This window comes from Nicotiana attenuata, chromosome 8 (assembly GCF_001879085.1).
Source record: "Nicotiana attenuata strain UT chromosome 8, NIATTr2, whole genome shotgun sequence".
In the NCBI taxonomy this organism is placed as follows: Eukaryota; Viridiplantae; Streptophyta; class Magnoliopsida; order Solanales; family Solanaceae; genus Nicotiana; species Nicotiana attenuata.
The window spans coordinates 15,893,791-15,914,800 of record NC_031996.1 but is presented as its reverse complement, the minus strand read 5'-3'; the positions used below and the strand labels follow the sequence as shown (position 1 = coordinate 15,914,800).

Here is a 21,010-nt window from a genome sequence, read left to right as displayed (position 1 = left end):
AATATCAATCCGCACATCATTTGTCACTATTGGTTCAACCACATTGCAACACTCAAAGGCACATCATCATCATGCGACTCAACTTCATCATTCACAACCCGATTCTCATCCGAGGCATGCACATCACCGCCTCTTCCACTCCTAGTTGTAACCGCCATCACATGATTGTTACCCCCTTAGGGTTCACTACCATGTCACTTGGTAGCGCACCTTTAGGTCGGGTATTTAAAGCTTGAGAAATTTGTCCTATTTGCACCTCTAGGTTCCGGATAGATGTGATATCTGAAGCAAATTGTGCGTCAGAATCTTGGTTCTTTTTCATCATCTGCTCGAACATCATCTCTATCCGTCCCATATCACTTCCGGAAGAACTAGGCCCTTGCGACTGAAAGGGGGGTGGATTGTTTGGTTGTTGGAACATGGGGGGCCTTTGAAAGCCTTGCCCCCTACCACCATTATTCCACCCTCCTTGATTGCTATTGTTGTTGTTCCAATTGTTGTTGTTCCCGTTCCAATTGCCTTGGTTGTTTCCTTGATTACCCCAATTGTTGTTCTGATTGTCATTGTTCCAATTGTTACCACCTTGTTGTTGATTATTGTTATTCCAATTTCTGCCTCCTTGTTGATTGCCCCAATTGCCTTAGGGGTGCCATTGTTGATTCCCTTGATTTCCTCTATTGCCTTGGTAGTTATTGACATATTGGCATTCCTCACTTTGATCATCGTAACACTCGTTCGAATAACCACCACCATCATTGTTGTTGTCAAATTGCTCACCATTACCTTGAGGTTGTTGTTTCCCTCTTTGCCTCCTTATTAGCATAGAAACATTCTCCATTGCATTGACTTGGCGCGGATTTTGTACTTGTTGCAATTGCGCGTTCGCCAACTGATTCATTGTTGTTGTAAGTTCGGCAATAGCTTGGCCATGGTCATTCAACTCCTTGTGCAAATGGATGACCGTGGGGTCACCTTGGGGTACATTCGCTCGGCTTTGCCATGCCGAAGAGGTGCCGGCCATTTCATCAAGTACGTCACATGCCTCTTGGTAAGAAAGTTTCATAAAGTTCCCACCGGCCAATTGGTTCACAATGCACTGATTCGTGGTGTTGATGCCCCTATAGAAAGTCTGCTGGATCATCGCCTCAGTCATGTCGTTGTTAGGGCACTCCTTCACCATTGTTCTATATCGCTCCCATATCTCGTGCAATGGTTCCATTGGCATTTGCTTGAAAGCTAGAATTTCGTCCCGAAGAGCTGCCATATGACTTGGAGAAAAGAACTTGGCAATAAATTTGTCCGCCAATTCATCCCATGTGGTAATAGAATGATTGGGTAACCTTTCTAACCAGTCCAACGCTTTACCCCGAAGAGAAAACGGGAAAAGCCTCAATCTCAACGCATCCTCTGACACGTTTGTTTGTTTGCTGCCCCAGCAAGTATCTACGAACCCCTTCAAGTGCTTGTATGCATTTTGGTCGGAAGCGCCCGTAAAATATCCCCTTTGCTCGAGCAAGGTCAACATGACATTTGTGATTTGAAAGTTCCCTGCCCGGATTCGGGGAGGAACAATGGCACTCGCGTACCCTTGATTAGGAAGAACTCTTGGGACTGCTCTTGGTGGTTGCGGAGGAGGGTCTGGAATAGGATTGTTGTCATTTGCGTTGGCCGGACGGCCTCTACGTGGAACTTGAGGTGGTATAACCTCTTCGGGCTCAAGATCCTCTACCTCCTCCCCCGCGTTCACGTTGCCAAGAGGGTCGTTTGCATTGAGAGCCATAGTACCTGAATGATTGACACAAATAGAATTAGTAAACAAGAAGGAATGAGAAGCAAAACACAAGACTAACTAAACCGTTAGTCAACACCGTAAGCTCCCCGGCAACGGCGCCAAAAAGTTGATCGCAGTCGTCTCAACACTACACAACGGTAGGAAGAGTGGGTAGCAATAACTAATACCCGAATAGTGGATCGGGGTCGAATTTCCACAGGGAGCTAGTAAAGGAGTTATAATATCGGTCTAGCCTAGAGTTGCGGTTGTGCTTCTAATATCACTTCTAACATTTTTGGTTTTGGTTTTTATATCTTCTACTTTAAGACTAATAGATGAAGCTAAATTATTCAATGGAGATATTGCTAAGTTGTGCTTAATACAGGGAAAAAGGCACTAGGGTTGTAACACTACCTAGGTGGCTAGCTAACGAGTAGAAGCTACTAAGGGGAGATCGATAAATTTGGGTTTAGTGCTATAGCCGTTGCACAATTGCACTCCTTCTCACACCTCTCGGTAGAGAGAACGATTTTGCCCAATTGACTCTCTCGAGACCAATTAGGTAGGCCAATTAGACCGGGCAACTAGGGCTCAAGTAGGGTAGTTACTCTTTCGAGGTTTAACCCGTTAATTGGGACTACCATTCTCATGGGTCCATTCCAATTCCTTGTTGGGTTAACTTTTAGGGTCATATGACTCTCTCTCTCTCAAGAAGAGTTAGACCCACTAAGCTTGAATTCATGTTTGCAACCACAAATTCTAGATTGAAACACAAAATCAACCCAAATAACAAATACCCAATCTCAATCTCACCTTAGAATGCAACACCCATTAACTACCCATACTAGGGTTGAGCTACAACCCTGGCTAATGGGTTTAGCTAGACATAATTAAAGAAGAAACAGTAAAAATAGATGATGAAATGAACATAATAATTGATTAATACTTAAAACCTATGATATTCAAGAGTAAAAATGCCAAAATAGGCTACAAAATACTTCTCACGAGCGCAGGCCTTGTTCAGCAGCTAAAACATGACCTAAAAATGTTAAAAAGATCTATTTATACCGAGCTAGAAAATCTGGACAAAAATGCCCCTGCTGGGTAGGCGCGGACCGCGCAAAAAGGGAGTGCGACCGCGTTGGCTCTTGGACTCTTGAACTCTGTTCTCTGAAGTTGGGACCGCGGACCGCGCAGAAATGTAGCGCGGCCGCGTTTGAAGACGGGCGCGGACCGCGTATAAATTGAGCGCGACCGCATGGCAGTACTTTGGAAAAACACCATCTCTCTGAATCTCATCCACGCGGACCGCACTGATTTGTAGCGCGACCGCGTGGAACTTTTCCTTGAATTTGCAAGCCTCTGAACCTCACAAGCGCGGACCGCGTAAAGAGGAGCGCGGGCCGCGCAGAAATGCCGTTGAATGAACCAGTCTCTGAATCTCCTAGCGCGGCCGCGTGGCAAAGCAGTCCGCGCTAGGTCTTCTTGTTCCCCACTTCAATTGGTCTTTGACACTCGGCAGGTTTCACTCCGTTTTGAGCCGATCTTTGACATTTGTCATCTTGTCGCTCAAAACTGCAATCAAGCGCAACTTGTAAGCATTTTGGGACTATGTTGTGGCAATTTAATAACAAACGCAATAGCAAGTAGGGGTATAATCATGTTAAAATCCTAACTTATCAACAAGCTAGGCGGCAAGGCATGTCTATAAGCCACCTCTCCCACTCGATTAAGGATCTCAAAGGGACCAATGAACCTAGGGCTAAGCTTGCCCTTCTTCCCAAATCTCATCACGCCCTTCATGGGAGACACTCAGAGCAAGACCCGCTCACCAACCATGAAAGCTACATCCCGAACCTTACGATCTGCATAACTCTTTTACCGCGACTGAGCTGAACGAAGCCTGTCCTGAATGATCTTGACCTTATCCAAGGCCTCCTGAACTAAATTTGCACCCAATAACCGAGCCTCTCCCGGCTCAAACCATCCCACTGGAGACCGACATCGCCTACCAGACAACACCTCATATGGAGCCATCTGGATGCTAGACTGGTAGTTGTTGTTGTAGGCGAACTCTGCTAAAGGCAAAAACCGGTCCCACGAACCTCCAACGTCGATGACACAAGCTCGGAGCATATCCTCCAAAATCTGAATCGTCAGCTCGGACTGACCGTCCGTCTAAGGATGAAACGTTGTGCTCAACTCAACCCGTGTGCCCAACTCTCGTTGGACTGCACCCCAGAAACGCGAGGTAAACTGCGTACCCCGGTCCGAAATGATAGATACCGGCACACCATGAAGCGAACAATCTCCCGGATATAAATCTCAGCTAACCTCTCGGATGAATAGGAGACTGCCACAGGAATGAAATGTGCTGACTTGGTCAACCTATCAACAATAACCCATATCGCATCGAACTTCTTCCGAGTCAACGGAAGTCCGGTAACGAAATCCATGGTAATCCTTTCCCACTTCCAATCGGGAAGCTCAATCCTCTGAAACAATCCACTAGGCCTCTGATGCTCGTACTTAACCTGCTGACAGTTCAAACATCGATCCACATATGCAACAATATCCTTCTTCATCCTACGCCACCAATAATGCTGCCGCAAGTCCTGATACATCTTCGCGGCGCCCGGGTGAATAGAGTACCGAGAACTATGGGCCTCCGCTAAGATCAACTCTCGAATCCCATCGACATTGGGCACACAAACTCGCCCCTGCAATCTTAAAACACCATCGCTATCTAAGGTCACCTTCGTGGCACCTCCACACTGCACCGTGTCTCTCAGGACCCACAAATGGGGATCATCAAACTGCCGATCACGGATACGCTCCAATAATGAAGAACGAGCGACCGTGCAAGCTAACACTCTGCTAGGCTCAGAGATGTCCAACCTCACAAATCGATTGGCCAAGGCCTGAATGTCCAAAGCAAGCGGTCTCTGGCTGACCGGAATATAAGCAAGACTACCCATGCTGGCGGACTTCCTACTCAATGCATCGGCCACCACATTGGCTCTCCCCGGGTGATACAAAATAGTAACATCATAATCTTTCAAAAACTCCAACCACCTCCTCTGCCTCAAGTTCAACTCCTTCTGCTTGAACATGTACTGAAGACTCTTGTGATCAGTGTACACCTCACACGCACACCATATAGATAATGCCTCCAAATCTTCAAAGCATGAACAATGGCTGCCAACTCTAGATCATGAATCGGATAATTCTTCTCGTGGATCTTCAACTGCCTCGAAGCATAGGCAATGACTCTGCCATCCTGCATCAATACTGCACCAAGCCCAATACGTGAAGCATCACAATAACTGTATAAGGCCCTGAACCTGTGGGCAAAACCAATACCGGTGCCGTAGTCAAAGCTGTCTTGAGCTTCCGAAAGCTCGCCTCAAACTCATCCGACCATCTGAACTGGGCACCCTTTTGGGTCAATCTGGTCATCGGGGCTACAATAGATGAAAACCCCTCCACGAACCGGCGGTAGTAGCCTGCTAACCCCAAGAAACTCCGAATCTCTGTAGCTGATGCTGGTCGAGGCCAGTTCTTGACTGCTTCAATCTTCTTCTGGTCCACCTGAATACCCTCTGCTGATACAACGTGACCCAGAAATGCAACCGAACTTAACCAGAACTCGCACTTCAAAAACTTAGCATATAACTGACTATCCTTCAGAGTCTGAAGAACCACTCTGAGGTGCTGCTCGTGCTCCTCCTGACTGCGGGAGTATATAAGAATATCATCAATAAAGACTATCACGAACAAGTCCAAATAAGGTCTGAACACTCGGTTCATCAACTCCATAAATGCTGCTGGGGCATTGGTCAACCCAAATGACATGACTAGGAACTCATAATGCCCGTACCGAGTGCGGAATGCCGTCTTAGGGACATCAGATACCCTAATCCTCAGCTGATGATAGCCAGATCTCAAATCTATCTTTGAAAACACCTTTGCACCCTGAAGCTGGTCGAACAAATCGTCAATCCACGGCAGTGGATACTTGTTCTTTATCGTCACTTTGTTCAATTGCCGGTAATCAATGCACATCCTCATCGAACCATCCTTTTTCTTCACAAATAACACCGGCGCACCCCAAGGCGATACACTGGGTCTAATGAAACCCTTCTCCAGCAAATCCTGCAACTGATCCTTCAACTCTTTCAACTCTGGCGGGGCCATGTGATACGGTAGAATGGAAATGGGATGAGTGCCCGGAGCCAAATCAATACAAAAATCAATACCATGTCGGGCGGCATACCCGGCAGGTCTGAAGGGAAAACCTCGGGAAACTCTCGAACAATGGGAACAGAATCAATAGAAGGAACCTCCGCGCTGGAATCGCGAACATACGCCAGATAACACTACGGGTGGTATACCCTGGGGTCCCTCTCCACTCCAAACGGGGCAAATCTGGTAAAGCCATGGTCACGGTCTTGGCATGGCAATCCAAAATTGCATGATACGGGGACAACCAATCCATCCGTAATATAACGTCGAAATCCACCATGTCTAAGAGCAATAAATCAACACGGGTCTCAAGACCCTCAAACACTACCACACAGGAACGATGCACTCGATCGACCACTATAGAATCACCCACCGGTGTGGATACATAAACAGAAATACTCAAAGTATCACTAGGCGTGACCAAGTATGGTGCAAAATAGAATGACACATACGAATACGTAGACCCAGGGTCAAATAGCACTGAAGCATCCCTATCACAGACCAGAATAGTACCTGTAATAACTGCATCAAAAGACTCGGCCTCTGGCCTAGCTGGAAGAGCATAACACAGGGGCTGGGCCCCACCTCCCTAAACCACATCTCTGGAACGGTCGGCTGATGGCTGTCCTCTACCTCTGGTGGTCCGAGCTCCACCTCTATGACCTCTACCCCCGCCTCTAGCTGGCTGGGCGGCGTGTGGATCACCTGGTGCCTGAATCATGGGGCGAGGACCCTGCTGCTGGGAACTACCCGAAGATCGAGGGCAAAATCTGACAATGTGACTCGGGTCACCACAACCGTAACAAGCCCTCGGCTGCTGAGACTGCTGACCCTGTCGACTTGAATGTCCTCCCCGGAAACTCTGAAGTGGCGGTGCACTGATGGGAGCTGGTGGTGCACTGAAAGACTGCTGATCAGAATAATGCTGCTAAGAACCACCCCCAACTGAAGTACCATGAGAGACCTGGAGAGTTGACTGAAAGGGCCTCGGTGGATGACCTCTACCATAAGAATCCCTACCTCCAGACGAGGTACCACTGAATTTGCCTGAGTGCTGGGGCCTCTTGTCTGACCCATGACCACCTCCCCGTGCAAGAGCCATCTCAACTCTACGGGCCGCATTGGCCGCCTCCTGAAAAGAAATCTCACTCCCGTCTCCCATAGCCATCTGGAGACGGATCAGCTGGATCAAACCATCAATAAACCTCCGCACCCTCTCTCTCTCGGTGGGGAGTATCACAATAGCATGGCGAGCCAGATCAATGAACCGGGTCTCATACTGTGTGACTGTCATAGAGCCCTGTTGGAGGTGCTCGAACTGCCTGCGAAGAGCCTCTCGCTGAGTAACTGGGAGAAACTTCTCCAAAAATAACTCTACAAACTGGTCCCATGTCAATGATGGCGACCCTGCTGGTCTGGATAAACAATAGTCTCTCCACCAAGTCTTAGCGGATCCTGCTAGTCGAAAGGTGGCGAAGTCGACCCCATTGGTCTCGACAGTACCCATAGTCCGAAGAACCTCATGGCAGCTATATAAGAAATCCTGGGGGTCCTCTGAAGAAGCACCGCTGAATGTGGTGGTGAAGATCTTGGTGAACCTATCCAGTCTCCACAAAGCATCTGCGGACATAGCCGCTCCATCGTCGGTCTGAGTCACAATACCCGGCTGAACTGCCACAGCTGGCTGAACCACTGGAACCTGAGCCTGGGGAGCTACCTGCTCCGGAGTACGTGTAGCAGGAGTCTAAACTCCTCCTCCAGCCTAAGAAGTGGCTGGTGCTACTGGAAGCAAACCCGCTCGAGAGATGCTCTCCATAAAGCCTACCAACCTGACCAAAGCGTCCTGAAGAACTGGGGTGGCTATAAACCCCTCTTGGCCCTGAGCTGGGCCCACCGGAGCTGCTAGGGCTGGAACCTCCTCATCATAATCAACATGAGGCTCCACCTCTGGGACTGCTGCTCGGGGCTGAGCTCTGCCCCGGCCTCGGCCTTTGGCACGGCCTCGGCCTCGCCCTCTGCCCCTTGTAGGAGCTGCTGCTGGGGGCTTGGGCTGCTGCGCGGTAGAAGAGGAAGCATGTGTTCTTGCCATCTGCGAAAGAACAGAGTAGAAAGACAATCAGTATTTGGGAAACAGAATCGCACGACAAGAAAGAACAAGAGTGAAGTTTTCCTAACTCTGCAGACTCTAGGGGGATAAATACAGACGTCTCCGTACTAATCCCTCAGACTCTACCAAGTTTGTCCGTGAGTTGCGAGACCTATGTAACCTAGTGCTCTGATACCAACTTGTCACGACCCCGATTTCCCACCCTCGGGAGTCGTGATGGCGCCTACTAATAGGAGCCAGGCAAGCCAAATATCAATTACCACTTTTAGCGAACATCGTCAATATTAGAAAACAATAAAGCATTAATAATAAAACGAAAGTCTCAAATATATTTAACTGAAAGAAATGCGGAAGTTTAACAACATCCTCTACCCAAGACTGGTGTCGCAATACTCACGAACGTCTAGAGAATACTAAATACAAGGTTCGAACGAAACATAAAACTGTTTGCTTCGGTACAAATGATAACAAACGAAATAAGGATAGAAGAGACTCCGGGCCATGCGGACGTCAGCAAGGCTACCTCGGGATCTCTGGACTGAAGTCGGCTCCCAAAATGCTCCTACTGTTGTCCAAAAGTTGCTGCTCCGGTACTGTGATTTGTGCAAAAAGATGCATAGAGTGTAGCATCAGCACACCCGACCCCATGTGCTGGTAAGTTCCTAGCCTAACCCCGGCGAAGTAGTGACGAGGCTAGACCAGACTACGAGATAAGCCTGTGCAGATATTTATATACAAGCACAACAAAATAATAGCGGAAAGTAAGCAATTAAAGCTGGGAAGGGGGAACATGCTTATGGGGAAGTAGATAAACGAAATATCAGGAATAACAAGAGAAACTACATCTGATTTCTTCTAACACAGAATAAAGGAAAACAAACCACTTTCACTTATTTCAATTTCCTCTCATTGCAGGCGTGCAACACAATCCCATTTCCTTACATCACGTGGTAGGCGTACCACACGCTCCCATTACAATAATCTCACGTGGTCGGCGTGCCACACATTCCCATTTCATAATAACTCGTGGTCGGCGTGCCACTCGATCCCATTTCATAATAACTCGTGGTCGGCGTGCCACACGATCCCATTTCGTAATAACTCATGGTCGGCGTGCCACACGATCCCATTTCATAATAACTCATGGTTGGCATGCCACACGATCCCATTTCATAATAACTCGTCGTCGGCGTGCCACACGATCCCATTTCATCACAATACACAACATAATCCCGGCAAGGGAGAAAGATATTATAATAACTATCCCGGCAAGGGAGCAATGTAATATAATAAACTATCCCGGCAAGGGAGATCCAGCTATAACCAAACTCATTCAATCTCTACTCAACACAATTAAATCCACACTTAGGCTCAACAATTACAAATTCGATAATTTCACAATATAGGACTCACGGTCATGCTCGACACCAGTGTATAGATACTCGTCACCATGCCTATACACCGTACTCGACAAATAGCAATTAACAAATAAGACTCTACTCCTATTCCCTCAAGCCAAAGTTAGACCAAACACTTACCTCAAATGCTCCAAACTCAACTCAAGACTCTAGTATAGCTTTACCCTTCAAATTCACCACAAAACCGCTCGAATCTAGTCACAAATTACTTGAATGTATCAACAAATGCTAATCGAATCAATTTGAATGCATGAAAATGAATTTCCCAAAGTTTTACTCAAAATTTCCCAAAACGCCCCCAGGCCCACGTGGTCAAAACCCGAGGTTCGAACCAAAACCCGATAACCCATTCCCCCACGAGTTCATATCTATGATTAGTTTTGAAATCGTACCTCAAATTGAGGTCCAAATCCCCAATTTTAAGAAAACCTAAGTTCTACCCAAAATCCCCATTTTCACCCATGAAAATCCTTGATTTTAAGATGAAAAAATGTTTAATGATGTTAAAGATTGAAGAAGTTAAGTAAAAATTGACTTACAAATGATTTGGAGAAGATAAGTTTCTTGGAAAATCGCCTATGGAGTGTTTGAGTTTGAAAGAATGAAGAAATGGGTTGAAAATTCGTCTAAGTATGAAAAATGCAGGCCTCAGATGTGGGAAATGCGAACATGGGTTCGCAATTGCAAACCCAGCAGGTCTGGGAATTGCGAGATTTTAGTTCGCATTTGCAAACTCGGAAGAATGTTGGGAAGTTCGCATTTGCGAAAACTACGTCGCATTTGCGAAAGCCCAATATCGCATTTGCGGAAAATTGTTTGCATTTGCGAAGACTGGGCTCATAGGCAGGCATCGCATTTGCGATGAGTTTCTGTGCATTTGCGAAGATTGCTGCCCCAGGTGGAAGATCGCATTTGCGATGAGAAGCTCGCAATTGCGAGTTCGCATTTGCGAATGCTGGCTTCGCAAATGCAAAGCCTGCAGAACTGAAAGATACCAGATTTTCAAAGGTTCAAAATGCAACTCGACATCTATCCAAAACTCACCCGAGCCCTCGGGGCTCCAAACCAATTATGCACACAACCTCAAAAACATCCTACGGACTTATCCGTGCGATCAAATCGCCAAAATAACATCATATACATCGAATCAAGCCTCAAAACTCATGTTTTTCTTTGAAATGTTCATAAAGCATCAAATTTCCATTTCGAGTCCGAAACGCGTCAAACGACGTCCATTTTCAACCAAATTTTACCGAAAGCGCTTACATCACATATAAGACTTGTACCGGGCGTCGGAACCAAACTACGAGCCCGATACCATAGTTTTCAGATCGAACTTCCTTTCCATTTTCCTTAATTAATTTCAGAAAAAAATTTCACACAAAAATTCATTTCTCGGGCTTGGGATCTCGGAATTCGATTCCGGGCGTACGCCCAAGTTCCGTATTTTTTTACGGACCCTCCGGGACTGTCAAATCACGGGTCCGGGTCCGTTTATCCAAAATATTGACCAAAGTCAACTTTAACCATATTAATATCAAAATTTAGCATTTTTCACACAGAATTCATATTTAAGCTTTCCGGCTAGGCGCCCGGACTGCGCACACAATTCGAGGCAACCCTAAATGAGGTTTTTGAGGCCTCGGAAGCACGGAATGAATAAGAAAACAGGTGATGACCCTTTGGGTCGTCACAGTTTTAAATAGATCATATATTAGTCTGTATCCTTTGCTTTTATAGTAGATGATTTAGTGTATAAAGATTAGCTTATACACGGAAGATTAAATCATCGGTTCTTATAAGTATAAAGTTTGAGTTCACAATCTAATTAAGGAATTGGACAAACCATCAGGAATGATTGTAGCACAAGATTAAATATAATTTTTTCTTGATTATGGGAATGGTTTAATTCCAACTTCTTGTGCTAGTACATTTTGTATGTATTGAACGGACCAAGTAGAGATATGTATTTTATATTGACTTAATAAAATAAACTCTCTAGCCATTAAATGTACTTATACTCTTAATCTGGATATAATTATTATTAGCTGTGTACATTATTATTGTTTTGATTTATTAAAAGGCGAGATTCTTTCGTGGGTCAATATGCCTGGTAAATTGGATAATAATAATGTACATTGGCGAAGTGATAGTTAGTTGATGGAATCCATGTATCGGTTTAGAGATTGATGATCCACCTTTATGAAAGCTTATAAGTTTTCATGTGTAAACCCGGCCGTTGGATTTTGTATCCGACTGTAACGACCCGAACTGTCGTTTTGAGCTTTTACACTTTGTTCGTCAGTTACCGGGCATGACTTGCCCCGTGTGATGTATTACGACTCATGTAAATCGTTGATTTTGGTTTTCAGGGTAATCATAGTGAATTTGGAAGAACAGTTCCCAGTTTGAAGCTTGAAATTCGAAAGGTTTGACCAATATTTGACTTGCTTGTATATGATCTCGGATCGAAATTTTAATAATTTGGTTAGCTCTGTTATGTGATTTGGGACTTAGGAGCGTGATCGGAATGCATCTTGGAAGTCCGTGGAAGGTTAATGCTTGAATTGGCGAAATTGAGATTTTGGCGATTTTCGGTTGGTAGGCGAGATTTTGATATAAGGGTCGGAATGGAATTCCGAGAGTGGCAGTAGCTTCGTTGTGTCATTAGGGATGTGTGTGCAAAATTTTAGATTATTCGGACGTGGTTTGGTTGGATTTTTGATCAAAAGCGGAATTCGGAAGATTTTAGAAAGTTAGGCTTGAATCCGATGTGTTTTGGGTAATTTGATGTTGTTTGAGGTGTTTTGATGATTAGAACAAGGTTAAGGTATTAGAATATGTTTGTGCTTTTGGTTGAGGTCCCGGGGGCCTCGGGGTAATTTCGGATGGTTAACGGAGAAGTTTGGATTTTAGTTGCAGTTGTTGAATTGCTGCTTCTGGTATTTACGCACCTGCGGATTGGGGACCGCAGGTGCGGCGCCGCATGTGCGGTTGGTTAGTCGCAAAACCAAAATAGGCCTGATGGGCTGAAACAGCTGAAGCGGTTCGAGGGGCCGCATCTGCGATGTCGCAGATGCGGGGATGTGGTCGCAGATGCAATTTTTGGCCAGTAAGTGATTTCCGCAGAAGCGAAGAAAGCATCGCATATGCGGAACCGCAGAAGCGGTAGAAGCACCGCAGATGCGTAAATGCCTGGGTCAGAATATATTAATTCCTCCTTTGCGATTTTTAGAGGATTTCTTCATTTTGAACGGGAAAAGAGCTTTGAGGCGACTTTTGAAGAGAGGAAATCATTGTTCTTCATTGAGGTAAGTATTGTGGACCCTAAAACTCGATTATTTGTGATTAAGGAAAAAAATATCAGTGTTTAATTCATGAAAATCAGTAGAAAAAGGTGGAGTTAGGGCTTGAGATTATGAGACCTTCTAGGGATGATTTGAGGGGTCAAACGAACTCCGATTTTTGAGTTCATTATATGTACGGAATCGTGAGATGATAAAGAACATTTTGGCATAAAGTTTGTCCAGTTCTGGGACGCAGGCCCAGGGGACGGGTTTTGACTGATTTCGGGTTTTGTGCTTAAATTCGATATTTTTCAATTGGAATTCATTCGTTTAGCATTATCTGATGATAAAAATCAAAACTTTGTAGATTTGGAGCACTCGGAAATTGATTCGAGAGGCAAGCGTGTTGCAGAGTAGCTTTTCGGGCTGGTTCGAGGTGAGTAATGATTTTAAATGTTGTCGTGAGGGTATGAAACCCTGGAATTTCAGAGCGTACGGCTATGTTGAGGTGACTTACACACTAGATAACGAACGTGGGGTAGAGCACCGTTGGGGATTGCGACTTAGTCCATCCCGAATGATTATTTTACTGCGTATTTGATAGTTAATTGTTTAATATTATTATATTTTGGGCTAAATGCCATATGTGGGCTTCGTGCCAACTGTTTGAACGCTTAGGGGATTTTTAAATGATATTTTCCTCACTGATTGATTTCATACTGGTGCTCAGTCATACTATATTTTACTGTTTTAAAGACTCAGCCGTATTATTCTATTTTAAACACAATAAATGATATTTTCAAAGGTATTTGAGCTGAGCTTCATATTTTACTGTGGCCCGAGGGGCTTATGAGATTCTGACTGAGTAAGGCCGAGGGCCGGTATTGTGAGGATACTTTTGGGTCGGGTTGCACGCCACAGCAGTGATACACTGATTATGATAATGAGGCCGAGGGCCTGAGATTTGTACGCCACGAGGTGGCTTGAGATTTTATATGAGGCCGAGAGCCTGTTTATGATGCCACGAGATGGCTTGATTATGTGCTTGGGCCGTAAAGGGCCCCTCCAGGAGTCTGTACACCCCCAGTGAGCGCGGGTACCCAGTGTGATGATTCTACTTATTATGTGAGGCCGAGGGCCGGATTGGTCATGCCCCAAGATGGCTTGTTATTGCGCTTGGGCTGTAAGGGGCCCCTCCCGGAGTCTGTACACCCCCAGTGAGTGCGGGTACCCATTGTGATATGAGATATAGCCCGAGGCGCTGGTATTGTTCTGTGATATTGCCCGAGGGGCTGATTCTGTTGGCACGACATCACCCTTCGTGCATTATCACTTACTCACAAAACATTGCACGGCATCACCCTTCGTGCTTTAACACTCTCCCTCACCAAAACAATGAACAATAATAGCGGGGAGATAGAAATATCAAGAATCAGTCTTATTGTAACATTTAATTCCACAATACCAGTCTCAACTCTGAGTCAATACTCAATCAGTACCGAACTTCGTAAAACATGATAAGAGATTCTCAACACATGGAATAGCAAGTCTAGACATGAAATATATTATTAAGAGTACAACAGTTGCAAGAATAAGCTAACTCGCATACTATGACTCGACAACAACGCATAGGTACTCGTCAACTTACCTATACGTTGTGCTCAATATCAAACACGTAGCAAATACGTAAGTAATACGTATTCCCTTAAGCTAAGGTTAGCCACAACACTTACCTCGTTTCCACGGCCAAACTCAAGCCTCAAATATCGCTTTTCCTCTAGATTCCACCTCCAATCCACTCGTATCTAGTCATACTTAACTTAACTTAATAACATCAATTATCGCTAAAGAAATCAATTCCAATACAAAATTATAGGTTGCCCAACATTTTCCCCAAAAAGTCATAAATTGACCCCGGGCCCGCTTGGTCAAAACTCGAGGTTCGGACCAAAACCCATTTACACATTCACCCCGAGCCCAAATATGTAATTAGTTTCGAAATTCGACCCTAAATCGAGGTCTGAATTTCCAATTATACAAAAATCCCTAATTCTACCCAAACCCCCATTTCCACCATGAAAACCCTAGATTTTTGGTTAAAAATTGATGAAATGTGATGGGAGATTGAAAGAAAGTGGGTTAGGATCACTTACCAAAGTTTTGGGGAAGAATTGGTCTTGGGAGAATCCCCTCTAGGGTTCTAGGATTTGAAAATGTGAAGATGGGAGAAAATCCCGTCCAACTTATGTTTTGAACAGCTGCAGCTGTCGCATTTGTGACCAAAGCTTCGTATTTGCGAAGCTCGCAAATGCGAACCTGTCGCATTTCTGCCGCTGTTGCAAATGCGAATCATTTGGTCGCAAATGCGAAGTTCCCTCCCCCAGACTCATTTCGCAAATGCGAAGGGCTGTTCGCAATTGCGAACATGGGCTGGCCCAGCTTCTCTTCGTAATTGCGATGAGCAGCTTGCAAATGTGACCTCATAAGTAGCCGCAAATGCGAACCTTGACCTCGCATTTGCGAGGTCTGAGGCCTGCAACAGGTTCTGCTATACCACCAGTAATTTCTATGTTCCAAATCACTCCGTAGCCTATCCAAAACTCACCCGAGCCCTCGGGGCTCCAAACCAAACATGCAACAAGTCTTAAAATATCATACGAACTTGCTCGCTCGATCAAATTGTCAAAATAACACCTAGAACTACGAATTTAGCATCAAATTTCATGAAATTTTCAAGAAAGTTCAAAAGTTCTATTTTCTCAACCAAAGGTTCGAATCACATCAAATCAGTCCCGTTTCTCACCAAATTTCACAGATAGGGTATAAATATCATAACGGACCTGTACCGGGTTCTGGAACCAAAATATGGACCTGATATCAACGAGATCAACTATTAACCAATTTCTCAAAACTATTATAAATTCAGTTTAACAATTTTCTTCAAAAATTCATTTGTCGGACTAGGGGCCTCGGAATTCGATTTCGGGCATACGCCCAAGTCCCATATTTTACTACGGACCTCCGGGACCGTCAAAACACGGATCCGAGTCTGTTTACTCATAATGTTGACCGAAGTCAACTAAAAATCACTTTTAAAGGTAAAAATTATTATTTTCTAAAATTCTCACATAAAGGCTTTCCGGAAACGCGCCCAGACTGCGCACACAAATCGAGGAGAAATAAGATAAGGTTTTAAAGACCTCGAAACCTCGAATTAAATTTGATGACCTTTCGGGTCATCACATGATCGTTTATCAGACCATCAAAAATGACCTAAGGAACAATAGCCACCGCCTTTCCATGACCGTTACTCATTTTGGCGTTTTAGGACCTTAAAACTAGAATTCCGCTCGATTCCCAAATTTTCGTATGCATAGCCCACGCATTCTGCATGGGCCCGATCGACCCGACTCGAATCAACTCAAAATTTTTCGCCTATCAAAAACGACCTAAGGAACAATAAACACCATCTTACTATGACCGTTACTTATTTTTTGGCGTTTCATGGCCATAAAACTGGAATTCCGCTACTTTCTAGGATATTGGTGTGCTATAGCCAAGGACTTCTAAATGGGCCTTGGTGACCGGACCTAGATCCCCTAAAATTTTGTCGGGCCATCAAAAATGACCAGAAGAACAATTTTCATTGCTTCTACATGATCGTTACTCATTTTTTGTGTTTTTGTGCCATAAAATAGGAATTTCGCCTGATTTCCAAATTTTCGTGTGTTATAGACTACGCCTTCTGCATGGGCCTGGGCGACCGGACCTAATCGCTTGTCGGACCATCAAAAATGACCTAAGGAACAATAGTCACTGCCTTGCCATGACCGTTACTCGTTTTTTGGCATTTTAGGGCCATAAAATTGGAATTCCGTCCGATTTCCATATTTTCGTGTGCTAGCCAATGCCTTATGCTTGGGCCCGGGTGACCAGACCCGGAACGACTAAAATTTTTCCGGTCCATCATAAACAACCTAAGGAATAATAGTCACCGTCTCTACATGACTGTTACTCATTTCTGGGTGTCGTAGGGCCATAAAACTGGATTTGCGCCCGATTCAAAGATTTTCATGTGCTATAGCCCATGCCTTCTTCATGGGCCCCGGGCAACCGGACCCGGATCACCTTAAATCTTGATGGACCATAAATAATGACCTAAGAAACACTAGTCACTGCCTCATGATGACTGTTTTCATGTTTTGCCAGTTTAGGACCGTAAAACTGGAATTCCGCCCGAATCTTAGATTCTCGTGTCCTATAACCTACGCCTTCAGCATGGGCCTTGACCGCCAAACCCGAAATACCCAAAATTTTGTCGTACCATCAAAAATGACCTAATGAACAATAGTCACTGCCTAGCCGTAACCGTTACTCATTTTTTGGCTTATTAGGGCCACAAAACTGAAATTTCGCCCGATTCCAGATTTTCGTTTGCTATACCCCACGCCTTCTGCATGTACCCGAGTGACCAAACCCAGATCACCTTAAATTAGCCGGCCAATCATCAACGGCCTAAGGAATAATAGTCACTACCTTTCCATGAACGTTACCCATTTTTTGGCGCTTTAGGGCTATAAAACTGGAATTTCGCCCGGTTCTAAGATTTTCACGTGCTATTACCCAGACTTTTTGCATGGGCTCGGGCGACTAAACCAGGATCCCCTAAAAATTTTCCAGCCATAGAAATTAGCGAAGGAACAATAGTCATCGCCTTGCCATGACCGTTACTCAATTTATGGCGTTATAGAGCCATAAAACGGGAATTCCGCCCGATTCCCAAATTTTCGTGTGTTATAGCCCACGCCTTCTGCATGGGCTCGGACGACCGGACCTGATCATTGTTCGGACCATAAAAAATGACCTAAGGAACAATAGTCACTGCCTTGCCCTCACCATTACTCGTTTTTTGGCATTTTAGGGCCATAAATATGGAATTCCGCTCGATTCCTAGATTTTCATGTGCTATTGCCCACACCTTCTGCATGGGCCTAGGCGACCGGACCTGGATCACCTAATATTTTGTCGGACCATCAAAAATGACTTAAGTAACAATAGTCACTCCCTCGCTACGACCATTACTTGTTTTTTTAGAGTATTAGGGCCATAAAATTGAAATTCCCCCTAATTCCCATATTTTATGTGCTATGCCCTGCCTCATGCATGGGCCCTGGGCGACCTGACCTGGATCGACTAAAATTTGGCCGGGCCATCCATATCAAGCTATGAAATAGCAGTCACCGCCTCTCCATGATCGTTACTCATTTTTTTCTATTCTAGGGCTATAAAACTGGAATTTCGCCCGACTCCTAAATTTTTGTGTGCTATAACCCACGCCTTCTACATGGGCCCGGGCGACCAGACCCGGATCGCCTAAATTTTGTTGAACCTTCAAAAACGACGTAACGAACAATAGTCATGGCCTCTCCATGACCGTTCCTCATTTTTTGGCCTTTTAAGGCCATAAAACTTGAATTCCCCCCGATTCCCAAATTTTCATGTACATAGCCCACGCCTTATACATGGGCCCGATCGACCAGACTCAGATAGCCTAAAAATTTTCTGGCTATCAAAAATGAACTAAGGAACAATAGTCACCGCCTTGTCATGACCGTTACTCATATTTAGCATTTTAGGGCCATAAAACAGGAATTCCGACAGATTCCCACATGTTTGTGTGCTATGCCCTCCCCTGTTGGATGGGCCTGGGCGACTGAAACCGGATCGCCTAAAATTTTGCGGCCAAGCAAAAATGACGTACAGAGTCTTAATCATCGCCTCGCTATGATCGTTCTTCGATATTTGGCGTTTTAGGGCCATAATACTGGAGTTCCACCCGATTCCCAAATTTTTGAGTGTTATAGCCCACGCCTTCTGCATGGCCCAGGCAACCAGACCCAGGTCACCTAAAATGTTGCCGACCCATCAAAAACAACCTAAGCAACACTAGTTGTCGCCTCGCAATGACTGTTACTCACTTTTTGCATTTTAGGGCCTTAAAACTTAAATCTAACCGATTCCCAAACTTTCATGTGCTATAGCCCGCGCCTTTTACATGGGCCCAAGCAACCGTGCCCAGATAGCCTAAAATCTTGCGAGCCCATCAATAACAATCTAAGGAACCACAGTCACCACCTCTCTATGACCATTACTTGTTTTTTGGCGTTTCAGGGCCATAAAATAGGAATTTCGCCTGATTCCCAGATTTTCGTGTGCTATAGCTTAGGCCTTCTGCCTGGGCCTGGGTGACCGGACCTAGATCGTCTAAAATTATGCTGGACCATCAAACGACCTAAGGAACAATAGGCACCATCTCGCCATGACCGTTCCTCATTTTTTGGCATTCTAGGGACATAAAACGAGAATTCCTCCCGATTCCTAGATTTTCGTATGCTATATAGCCCATGCCTTCTGCATGGGCCGGGCGACAGGACCCGTATTGCCTAAAACTTAATCATCCTATCAAAAATGACCTAAGGAATAATAGTCACTGCTTCGTCATGACCGTTACTCACTTTTTGGTATTTTAGGTCCATAAAACTGGAATTCCATCCAATTCCAAGATTTTCGTGTGCAATTGCCCACACCTTCTGCTTTGGGCCCAGGCGACTGAACCCGGATCGCCTCAAATTTTTTCAGCCATCAAAAATTTCTAAAGAACAATAGTTACAGCCTCTCATCACCTTTACTCGTTTTCCGGTATTTTAAGGCCATAAAACTAGAACTCTGCTCGATTCTCATATTTTCGTGTGCTATAGCCCACGCCCGAATCGCCTAAATAGTCACCATCTCTCCATCACCGTTACATGTTTTTCAGTGTTTTAAGGCCATAAAACTGGAATTCTGTCCGATTCTCAGATTTTCGTATGTTATAGCCAACGCCCGGATTGCCTAATATTTTGTCAGACCATCAAAAACGACCCAAAGAACAATAATCACCACCTCATCATGGTCGATCCTCAGTTTTTGGCGTTTTAGGACCATAAACTGAAATTCTGCCTGATTCCTAGATTTTTTGTGTGCTATAGCCCACGCCTTCACCATTCCTAGATTTTCAACTAAAATGACCTAAGGAACAATAGTCATCACATCGCCATAACGTTACTCATTTTTTAACTTATTAGGGCCATAAAATTAGAATTTCGCCCGATTCCTAAATTTTCGTGTGTTACAGCCCACTCCTTCTGTATTGGCCCAGGCGACCAGACCCGGATCACCTAAATTTTTGTCGACCCATCAAAAATAACCTAAACCGCCTCGCCGTGAATGTTACTAGTTTTTGGACGTGTTACGGCCAAAAAACTGAAATTCCAGATGATTCCCAAATTTTTGTGTAGCGCATGTCATTTGCGTGGGCACGGGCGACCGTACCCGGATCGCCTACAATTTTGCTGGACAATCGAAAATGACCTAGGGAACAGTAGTCACTGCCTCTCCATGACCTTTAATCATTTTTTGGAGTATTAGGGCATTAAAACTGGAAATTTGCCCCATTCCCAGATTTGCGGGTGCTATTTACCACGCCTTCTACATGGGGCTGGAAAACCGGACTTGGATCGCCTATAGTTTTGCCAGACCACTAAAAACGACATAAGGAACAATAGTCACCGTCTTGCCATGACCGTTACACGTTATATGGCATTTTAGGGCCATAAAACTAAAATTCTGTCTGATTCCCAGATTTTCGTGTGCCCACGCCTTCTACATAGGCTCAGGAGGCCGGACCCGGATCACCTAAAATTTTGGGGGACCATAAAAAATTACCTAAGCAACAATAGTATCCACTTTTCCTTGACCATTTCTCATTTTTTTACATTTTAGGACCATAAAATTGAAATTCTGCCGATTCGCAAGTTTACGTATTTATAGCCCACGCATTCTGCATGGGGCCAAGCGACCGGATCCGGATCGCCTAGAAATGTTTCGGCCTAACAAAACGACCTAAGGAACAATAGTTATTGCCTAGTCGTTACCGTTACTCATTTTTCGGCGTTTTACCACCATTAAACTAGAATTTTGTCCGATTCCCAGGTTTCTGTGTGCTATAGCCCACGCCTTCTGCATGGATCCGGACGACCGGACCCGGATCGCATAAAATTTTGCCGGACTATCTAAAACGACCTAAGGAACAATAGTCACCGCTCCGCTATGGCCTTTCCTTATTATTTTGGAATTTTAGGGC

The 21,010-nt window shown here is 44.9% G+C and overlaps 1 protein-coding gene across 1 annotated transcript; it reads right to left on the bottom strand.

Moving 5' to 3' along the window:
• Nucleotides 5,417-5,836, bottom strand: LOC109231887 (RNA-directed DNA polymerase homolog; the record flags this gene model as incomplete). Its single annotated transcript, XM_019397502.1, has 1 exon — nucleotides 5,417-5,836. A coding segment is annotated over exon 1 (420 nt), but the record flags the coding sequence as incomplete, so codon positions are not given.